Source organism: Rhineura floridana, chromosome 3, assembly GCF_030035675.1.
Source record: "Rhineura floridana isolate rRhiFlo1 chromosome 3, rRhiFlo1.hap2, whole genome shotgun sequence".
Lineage (NCBI taxonomy): Eukaryota > Metazoa > Chordata > Lepidosauria > Squamata > Rhineuridae > Rhineura > Rhineura floridana.
This window is the reverse complement of record NC_084482.1, coordinates 133831046-133841806: the sequence shown is the minus strand read 5'-3', so window position 1 is coordinate 133841806 and position 10761 is coordinate 133831046. Positions and strand designations below refer to the sequence as shown.

Below are 10761 nucleotides of genomic sequence, written 5' to 3'. Positions count from 1 at the left end.
TCTGACGCCACATTTAAATGGCTTCTCCATATGTTCTCTTAACATATTGACAAGATCCAAAATGGGCCAGAGCTCTTTTTGACAAACAGGTTGGTAGGCTAACAAGCACCAAGGTTGCACAGAACTCTTGTGATTGGATAAGTACATTTTTTACCTGAAAGGATCATGAAACTATAAATTGCCAGTGGCCTGATTTGCATATCACACTAAGCCAAACTATGCCTTAGTGCAAACTGCCAACAATTTTCCCCTAATTACATATATAGTTGTATCTACAGTAAAATGTAGATTGGCAATCCAGTGTCAAAGTGTGTGGCCTATCAACAAACAGTTTTAGTTGTAATTATCTTGTGTGAGTTTAGTGTTCAGAGAAAGATGTTAATAGAAAAAGCTATGTGAAAATTTATTTTGGCAAACTTATTTCTAGGAAATTTCAGCTGTTTTTCAGTTATTAGAAATGAACAGTGACCAACAGCAAGTGTTTAGGGGAATTGTGCAGATGCAGTTGTTAGGATGTCAGAAGCTATAACATTCTTTCTGCTATACCCACAGATTTGTTGCATGTGCAATTGAAGGAATAGTTCTACAAATAGTGTAAAAGGGCTTTTGTTGTTTATATGAAATTAGACTGTTCATTTCCAGATTTATAAGCATACATACAGATATTCTTTACTTGTGATAACAAAATTATTTTCCATAGCATCAGGATCTAGTCTCTATTTATGAATATATTGGTTGCTTTACTATTTAGTAAAAATGTTAAAAATTTGAAACAATAAAACAACTCCAGTAATACAAAACAAGCATTAGGACAGGCAGTTAACTAAAAGAATAAATGTTAATTTAGTGGTGGAATCAGAATAAAGGCTAATAATTACCTGACAGAAGTCCCAAGGCAAGGAGTTACTAAGATTATACCATTTTACACAGCTCCCTCTTAGATCTTAGGGCAGGATAAGGAACCTGTGGCCTCCAGATGTTGCTGGAATATCATTCTCATCATCCCTGACTATTGGACATGCTGACTGGAGCTTGCTGAAGTCCAACAACATCTGGAGGGCTGCAGGTTTCCTATCCCTGTGGCTTACAGCCAAATTAGATGTTGCTTTTAAATGTGACTTTCAATCCTGTCCTTCAGATTCCCCAAAGTGGCCAGATCAGGACTGGTGTGTGTGTATGTAGGATGCATTTCCCTCACACTATTTTCCTGCTGAATCTATGGGCAGGGGGTGGGGAAGAGTTCAGTAAGAAAATGGCACAGGGAAAGGGTCCCTCCCCCCCCCGCGTGATTTGGGTTGGGAGAGTGGGCACATTTGCTTTTTGGTTTAAAACAATGTGGGGATATATATCTAGATGTAAAGGTAACATCTTAGTTTGGACTGAAAGGCTACAGACCAAGCTGCATGTAGGCTGTCTTATAATAACCCTATTGTCAGTTTACCAATCCATGGCTGACAGTAGCCAGGTATTTATTTCCAGGAAAACATTGCAGATGATTTACAAAATTAAGATTCCAGTCTTAAACCCTACTTTCTAATAGAATCAGGTTGCAATCCTGTATACTTACCTGGGAGTAAATCCCATTCAGTTTTTGGATAGGCAGGTATAGGATTGCACGGAAAGTACCATCTAACTTTGTGGGGTGGACCTCTGAGAAAACACCAATAAGATTATGCTACATGATAGTAAAAAGCATTCCTGGCTACTGCTGCCCTCTGGAAAACCAGGAGCAAAATGGGTCCAGGAGTGCCTTCGTTCTGCATGCCCACTCTTTCAGAGAGTGGGACACACCAGGTAAATCTATCATTCCCAGATCATTTGAAGCTTCAGTAATCAGTATCTCTGTCTCTCCTGGGTTAATTTTCATTTTGTGTTAATAACCAGGCTGTAACTTCACCTCAGCACTGGCTCATGGATTCTACTCCCACTCCTGGCTTGGATGTAACATAAAAACAAAGTTGGGTATTAATCAAAATTAATCATCCCTTATTTCAAAAAAATAAATGATGCGGCTTGGTTCTCCACATAGATGGAGTTTGTGTGTGTTTGCATAGTCTTGTATTTAAAAAAAATAAATATAATTATTGACATAATTGAACATAAATGCATGTATCTTGTTGATGGGGACAGTACTAACTAGCGTTTGCTATTTTTGAACTCTTCTTTGTCACTACACTATGGATACTACTCAACAGGTCCTTTGAAATATTAAGAAATATTTAAACTATTCTGATTTGTAAACTGCTTATGCTAAAAGGGCGGGGAACCCTGTGTAATTATAGCTTTGTTCCTGGAATTCTGTATATGTTACAATGTGGAGTTCCTCTTGCGCAACAGGACTTCACTTTCCTCTCCTCTCCTTTTCTCTCCTCTACTCATGTGCCCTCAAAAATTGCTCTGGAGGGTCCTCCAACCCATGGAGCAGATTTTGAGGATGCACTGGTCCCTGCAGAGGATAGCAGTGGGAAGTCCTGTTGCTTGTGTGGAGGTATGCTGCACTAGTAGAACAGTAACACTGAATAGAGCTCTTACTGTTCTTCAGAATAGGATTGCACCCTTTGTTTACATGCTTTAAGAATGCATTTTTTCTTCTGCGTTTAAAATAGGGCTGGGGAACCTATGGCCCTCCAGATGTTGTTGGACTCTCTCATTAACCACAGCCAGCAGGGCTAATGATCATGGATAATACAACAACTGAAGGGCCACAGGTTCCCCAGCCCTAGTTTAAAACATTATGTAGATGGGGTCTTTGTGGAATGCCAATCATCTAATATAGTTCCTGCTTTTTCTCTGTTTTGTGGTATATCTTTCCTTAACCATTCTTCTTGATTCCTTAATTTACCTGTTCTTCCCTTTGTTTTCTCTTTGTTTTTCTTTTGTTTTGTTGTCTTCTCTTTCAGTTTTGGCTGTACTAATACTTCTGCTGAATTGGTGCTTTAAGGATTTGCCTTTTCTCAGTTTCTTTACTTGCCTATCAGACATAATGAGGAGACTGGCTTTTCGTGGTGCTGGTTGTACTCTGGTAAATCTGGTAATTTACTGATAATATGTGTGCCATTTTGTTGTCTTTCACACATCTCAGGCATTTTTGTTTTGTATTTGGCATGATAGATGATGCGTGTTCATTTATCTCATTCCCGAGTTTATAAGCAGTTCTTGGAAAATGAAATGTAGATATTGACTGGAAGTATGTTAGACCAGTGATAATTTGTTTTTAAAAAATGGTGTGGATATTAACTTGGGGGAGTTTGTAGGTCTGTATGTGCAATTTATTTTATGTTAGTTACCACAATGGAAGCCAGTTAGATTTTATTTATTTTCATTTTCATTTAGGAATTAGAGTTTAAATATTAATGTACACTGACAGTGATACTATTTGTTTTTTAATGTATTGGTATGGAATGATAGTTTCATGATGGATTACTTGTATAAGGCTCGATTTGATGGCATCAGAATGGCATTATATGTGTTGCAGAAATAAGTTCACTGTGCCAAGTTCCTCTCTTTTAGTCTGCACTGTATGAATTCTATATACGCTGTTCTTCACCCTTTCTGAACATCTCAGGTCAATTAGTTCACTGTGGCCTTAGTTTCATCAGATGACTACAAAATAATAATTAAAATAGTAGATTACATTTTGTTTAAATGTAGAGGTGGTTCTTTCAGTCTCAACTGCGTATTCTTCATATTAGCCATTAATTTGGAGAAAAGTTGAGAAGTCAGTTTGCATTGAGGGCAATCAGTGGATATCACAAGTAATGTCAGCTAATTGTCAAGGTTCCATAATTTGGAGAAAATGGCCTCATGGGCCATACTGGACCCCTAGGTGGGCCAAGATTGGCCCATGGGCCAGAGGTGCCCCACCATGACATACAGACATGCCATAGGCTGCTATGCCAAATGGCAGTTTCCTGAGCAGTGTACTAGTACAATCAGAAGAACCCTGATGGATCAGACCAAAAGCCTTCAAATGTTTTTCAGCATGAAACCACGTTTTTATTTTGAAATCTGTGTTTAAAACTCTTGTTTATTACAGAAATTCACAGAGGGATAAAGCTATCCATGGCTGCTGGTCCTGGTGGCTATATTGCCTCCAGTATTGGAGGCAGTAGGCCTTTAAATACCATTTGTTGGGAATCGCAGGTCGGATAGTGTTGTGCTCATGTCCTACTTGTGGGCCTCTGAAGGGCCTCTGGTTGGCCACTGTGATATCAAAATGCTGGACTAGATAGGCTTTTGGTCTGATCCATCAGGGTTCTTCTGATTGTACTAGTACACTGCTCAGGAAACTGCCATTTGGCATAGCAGCCTATGGCATGTCTGTATGTCATGGTGGGGCACCTCTGGCCCATGGGCCAATCTTGGCCCACCTAGGGATCCAGTATGGCCCATGAGGCCATTTCCTCCAAATTATGGAACCTTGGCAATTAGCTGACATTACTTGTGATATCCACTGATTGCTGAGAGGGTAGGATTTGATTCTGCATTGGCTGCAGGGGTCTGTTCCCAGGAGGGAACAGGTGCCTGCAGCCAATGCAACAGGATTTAACCCCATCCCATCAGCTTTTAAACCCACCCATCTTGGAGGGTTAAATTCTGCTCATTGAACAGGCACATGCAGCCACAGAAAAGCTGTAAAATGCAGTCTTCTTTCTTGCGCTTTTAGCAGTAGGGGTGGGGTGGCAAAGGGTAAAAAAGACATTCCTTTCTGCCTTCATCCTCCCCCTGCTGTTGCTACTGCAGGAAATACAAGAAAGAAAGCTTCTTTGTCACATCTTCCACAGCAGTGATAGTGGGGAGGGGGAAACAAGGGGAGAAAGAAGCTTGTATCCCCTTGTTTCCCACTGCAGCTGCCGCTTCCCAAAGTGCTGAGAATAGGGCTAGCAATGCTCCTTGTGCTGCACTTCCCAAATGCCAGCCAGCTGGCTGTCAGGTAGTTGGGAACCCTGCATGAGGAATTTTGACAGATGGACAAGACTACCTACCTGTCTACCATGTGACATCATTATAATGTCACATGATAGGTGGGTGGCTCTGTTCATCTGCCACATTGTCCTGCAAGGCCGACCCTGAGAAGCATCACGCTGGTGAAGCCAAAAAGGTTCTTCACTCTGCTCTATATGGAAAAATGCCTGCTTTCCTGATGTAATGATTCCAGTCCAGAGAAAATTAGTCGTGCCTAACAGCACAGTCCTAACCATGTCTATTCAGAGGTAAGTTCTATTGAATTCAGTGGGTGTTACCCCTAGGTAAGTGTAGTTCGAATTGCATACTGTCTTGTTGAAATCAATAGTGCAAGGTTATTATGACTCACTTGAGCTGTATTGATTTGAAATGGGCTTCAATGCAACAGAGGTTTCCTAGATCAGGGGTTTTGTGTGAAATAGACCGGAGAGAAGGATTACATGTTTCTTGGGTTAAGTTCTCCTTCCTGCAGTAGTATCTGGAAGTTCTACTATGTGGCACACCATTGTCATGTTAAGAGTTTCTGTATTCCAAGTTTGTCTAACTGTTTATATCTGGTGGATGAAGGAAACACTCAGTATGATGACGCTAACATCATACATTACTGAAGGGATGTGCAAAGACTTGCCATGGGGATGCAATTTTTGTAGACATCATAGCTGGTGTAATACGTAATCTGCGCCTCAGTTTTCCATTACCACTAACTAGGGTAACAATATCACAGCTTTTGATTAATATTTCCTTCTCAAAATCTTGAGATAGCTTTTTGTAAGTGCTAGGTTAGCTTAGAAAACAGATTACTTCTAACCCCCTGAAGCAGATTTGGAGGGCGAGGTTGCAGGAGAGGAAGGGGAAGTCCCCTTGTACAGGCAGATGAACATTGTTGGATGTCACCCAATAATTTTTAAATTTATTTTAATTTTTAGCAGATGTGTAAAACGTGTGGCTCTTGGGTCATATTCAACCAACTTTTACTTAGAGTAGATCCATTGAAAATACTGACCATGACTAACTTAGATCCATTAATTTCAATGGGTCTACTGTGATTAAAATTTAGTTGAATACAAGCCCTTGAAGCCATGCAGTTTACCAGACATATATTGTGGTCATAAACCTCCTGCTTTTTGCTGCCTTGCTTGGGCCTGCAAAAGTAGTAGGGTTGTCAAACATCAAACTGAGATAATAACTAGCAGGGCTGTGGAGTCGGTACTCCAAACCTTTGACTCCGACTCCCAACTCCTCTATTTTTCTGCTGTCCGACTCCACCCAAAATTGCTTCCAATTCCACAGCCCTAGAAAGGGCTGTAAATGTCTTTTTAAATTGGAAGCTCTCATAGGAGCATTTTTATTGCTGCCTGAATATGCGCTGATCTTGGCATCACAGCATTTGTCTCCATCTGGGTCCTGTGTCATACACTGACACACAAAATATTTTCCATCTTGAGTTATGGTGAAAAGCTCAACTACAGCTGACTTCATGGGAAGCTTCTTTGACATTTTGAATTTATATTTTAAAATATTTGTCAATCAAAATTTATTTTGAAGTCGGAGTCGGTACATTTCTTCCGACTCCACCCAAAATTGCTTCCGACTCCAACTCTGCGACTCCACAGCCCTGATAACTAGTGACTGACAAATTGCATATATCCACTGTATAGCAGAAACTTTTAAAAAATGTCTGAACAGAGTTGTGTTGGCCTGTAAAGTAGCTCTTCAGAAAGATTTTTTTGCACTAAAATTTTGGATTGTATAGAGTTGACAATTTTTAAAGCTTATTTGCTGCTGCATGGCCATCTTTCATTCAGAATTTATCTGTTTATTTATTTATTCATTCATTATTTGATTTATATCCCGCCCTTCCTCCCAGCAGGAGCCCAGGGTGGCAATTTTTGCTAATGATATTGGATCTCTAACCAAGAAGAGAGAGGTTTTGTTGTGGCTACCCAATGAGCTATTAGGTTTTGAGACCAGTAGTGCATGGTAGGACGAAGGCAATTGCCTGAACTCCTGGTAGGTGAGTCACTGCTGTTCACCAGGAGAGGAAGGTGTTAGGTGGCAACATCAGCACGGTGTAAATGCACCAGCGTAACCAATTTGGTGCTCCAGCCAGTGCATTTGAACTGCACAGCCTTTCCTGCCACCTTGCCCTGGTAAGCAGCAGTGACTCACCTGCCTAGAGGTCAAGTAAATTCCTTCACCCCACCACATTGTCCACTACTGCTTGGGATCATGCTGATTTTCTAGCATTCTCAGATGCTTCAGGCTACAATGAAATTTGTAATTGACTTCTCAGGCTTGCCTGAACTGGGTAGATGTTAATTAAAAAAAAGTTAGTAAAATAGATTTTAAAAGTTGTCTGTTCTACCAATTATTTATTTAATTTATTATTAAATTTACACCCTGCCCTTCCTCCCAAAGAGAGCCCAGAATATCAGCTAAATTTGTAGTAAAATCTATAGTACAAATAGGAGCACTGCAGCAGGATTGGAGTTCTTGCATTTGTCTTGACCTTAATGCTCATTACTTCATTTATGTTTTTTGTCTTCCATGTGCTTGGATAATACAGTGATGACTTGCCTTAAAAAAACAGCCCATACCTTAAAATGAATTGCTTTATTGGGCAAGCTTGCAGAAAGTTGGTCAAGAGTTTAACTGTGTGCCATTAAAAATATGGCACTATTTCAACTACCGTATGTAGAGTTCAAAGTTTGATATCTTGTCACCTCTGAGATCTTGGATAGAAAGCCTCATGTTTAAGAGCGCTTTTCTTTATTATAGAAGAAGTTGGATTCCATGGGTTCCAAGAGGCGAAGGGCTACCTCTCCTTCTAGCAGTGCCAGTGGAGGAGATTTTGATGATGGTCACCACTCCACAACCACACCAGGCCCAAGTAGGAAGAGAAGAAAGTTCTCCAACCTCCCCACTGTTGATCCTGTAAGTATTTATACATATATATAGGCTTGCCAGGCTACTGTGTGATGTATGAGTTTTTAAAATAATCTGAGTTGCAAGAGAAAGTAAGACTGTAGCTCAGTCTTTTTAAAAAGTTTTTTTTTAAAGTTCTTGAAACTGTTAAGCTTGCTTCCAGAATTTTTCATATTAAATACTGGGGAATACTGAAGAAGTGTTGGAATTGCTACAGGTATGTTTTGTATTTCAATTTGCTCGAGTTTTCAGGTTTGCTGAGGAAAGGTGAGTTATGGCTCTCTTAGTACTGGCAGGACTGGTTGCTTAGAGTGATTGTTCAACTTGAGTTAACATGTCCAGGGACAAACAAAACTTCATTATTTCTGTTCCTGGTTGTCATCATATTTATGGAGACTAGATTCACTGGAATTCATTGGTTTATATGATAAATATTGGAAACTAACCTTTCAGCTGGGCTATGAACATAGACTGGATGCATGATTGCTATTCTTGGACCAAGAAGTTGTAGTATAATTCTAGACCCACTTCTGGTCTAGGTAGGGCTTCTTGGATTTCTCTAAATCTGCCAGATGTTGGTAGATTGGAGTGACTAAGAGCATGTGCTATAAGACTAGAAGTCCCTACTTAAAATCTCAGTTCAGGTATGAATTCACCAGGTAGTTTAATCGAAGCTATCGCCCTTCATCCCCAGCCTGTAATATGGGGGAAGTAATGCTGCCTGTCTGTATAGGGTTGTTAAAAGAATACACAGAATGCTTGTGAAACATTTTAACTACTTAGTATTTTATTTGATTGTTTCCTAAGTATTACTACAGTTGGGTGGTTACTGGTTTTTTTAAACGGTTGGTTTTGTGTTTTAGATTGCTGTATGCCATGAATTATACAACACCATCAGAGATTACAAAGATGAACAAGGGAGGCTTCTGTGTGAACTTTTCATTAGGGCCCCCAAAAGAAGGTAAGTGTGTGAGATTAACTTATAAGAACTCTAAGATAAGGCTGCTGTTGCTGGAATGACTGAGTTGTATCCTAAGAGGTGTGACTGCAAGGATATGCTAACGAGTGGAGTTACCTGCCCCATCCTCCACAGTGCAGCTCCCTGTGCTCCCAAAAAACATTTTGCAGAAGCTTCCTCAGCCCAGTTTCCCCTTCCTACTACACACCTCCCCCTTCTCCCTACTTCATATCCCAGGTCATTTCTGAGTGTCATTCAACTCGCAGGATAGGATTTGTTGTGTAGGGACTGCAATGAAGAAGAGAATGGTGGTAAAATAGTGTTTATTTAACTGTATGCTAATGTTGTTCTAGTGGTATTATATTTTACTATCCACTTAGAATGTAGTATACAAAAGCTTGCATATTGTTAAGTGCTATATGTTTGTTACATTAATTGTATTTTCAATAACTTTGTTCATACAATAGAAATCAGCCAGATTACTATGAAGTGGTTTCTCAGCCCATTGATTTAATGAAAATCCAACAGAAGTTAAAAATGGAGGAATATGATGATGTGAACGTGCTAACTGCTGACTTCCAGCTGCTATTTAATAATGCAAAATCATATTATAAGGTGATAAAATATTTTGTTTAAAAAGCTGCTATTAGCATATTCTATCAGTTAGTTGTATTATAAATGGGTTCTATATAGTAAATAATTTCCTGTACTGCTAAGTCTGTAAAACTTGTTCACAGTGTACACTGTATGTGTGGGTTATGTGCCTTCAAGTAGATTACGATTTATGGAGACCCCGTCAATCATCGACCTCTAATAGCATCTGTTGTAAACCACCCCGTTCAGATCCTGTAAGTTCAGGTCTGTGACTTCCTTTTTGGAATCAGTCTATCTCTTGCTGTCTTGTTCTTCTGTTGAACTTAATTTACTCTTCTTGACGTTCAGCTGTAATCCTGCTTTTGTACTTTCCTCTTTAACTTTCATCAGCATTTGTTTCAGATCATTACTAGTTTCTGCTAGCAGTATGGTATCGTCTGCATATCTTAAATTATTCATATTTCTCCCTCTAGTTTTCTCACCTCCTTCATCTTGGTCCAATCCTGCTTTCCATATGATATGTTCTGCATATAGATTAAACAAATAGCGTGATAAAATACACCCCTGTCTCACACCCTTCCCGATGGGGAACCAATCAGTTTCTCCCTATTCCGTCCTTACAGTAGCCTCTTGTCCAGAGTATAGGTTGTACATCAGGACAATCAGATGCTGTGGCACCCCCATTTCTTTTAAAGCATTCCATAGTTTTTCATGATCTACACAATCAAAGGCTTTGCTGTAATCCATAAAGCACAGGGTGATTTTCTTCTGAAATTCCTTGGTCCGTTCAATTATCCAGCATATGTGTGCAATATGATCTCTGTTGCCTCTTCCCTTTCTAAATCCAGCTTGGATATCTGGCATTTCTCACTCCATATATGGTAAAGAGCTTTGTTGTAGAATCTTGAGCGTTACTTTATTTGCATGGGATATTAAGGCAATAGTTCGATAATTACTGCATTCCCTTGGATCCCCTTTGTTTGGAATTGGGATGTATATTGAACACTTCCAGTCTGTGGGCCATTGCTTAATTTTCCATATTTGTTGACAATTTTTTGTCAAAATTTGGACAGATTCAGTCTTAGCAACTTGGAGCAACTCAGTTGGTATGCTGTCTATTCCTGGTGATTTGTTTCTTCAAAGTACAGGCATACCCCGTTTAACGTTCGCAATGGGACAGGAGAGTATACTTTAAGCGAAAATAAGCTTTAAGTGAAGCAATTGTCTTCACTTGTACTGCACGCAATCACCACTAGATGGCAGCGGTGTCATGCCAATAAAGTGTACGTTATTGCGAAGTGCGCGAATGTTAATCGGGG

At 39.8% G+C, this 10761-nt stretch overlaps 1 protein-coding gene across 5 annotated transcripts in view; it reads left to right on the top strand.

Annotated features, from left to right (window-relative positions):
• The window catches only part of PBRM1 (polybromo 1), a 109333-nt gene that overhangs the window by 1580 nt on the left and 96992 nt on the right, over window positions 1–10761 (top strand). For 2 of the 5 annotated variants that reach the window (XM_061617985.1, XM_061617989.1), the window contains exons 1-4: window positions 2982–3022; window positions 7744–7899; window positions 8754–8851; window positions 9316–9463. In XM_061617985.1, the coding sequence (XP_061473969.1) occupies window positions 2984–3022; window positions 7744–7899; window positions 8754–8851; window positions 9316–9463 (441 nt within the window). In that variant the 5' untranslated portion in view covers window positions 2982–2983. Of the gene's footprint in view, window positions 1–2968; window positions 3023–7743; window positions 7900–8753; window positions 8852–9315; window positions 9464–10761 lie in introns of those variants that run through there. The other 3 variants (XM_061617988.1, XM_061617987.1, XM_061617986.1) reach the window with 3 other exon arrangements.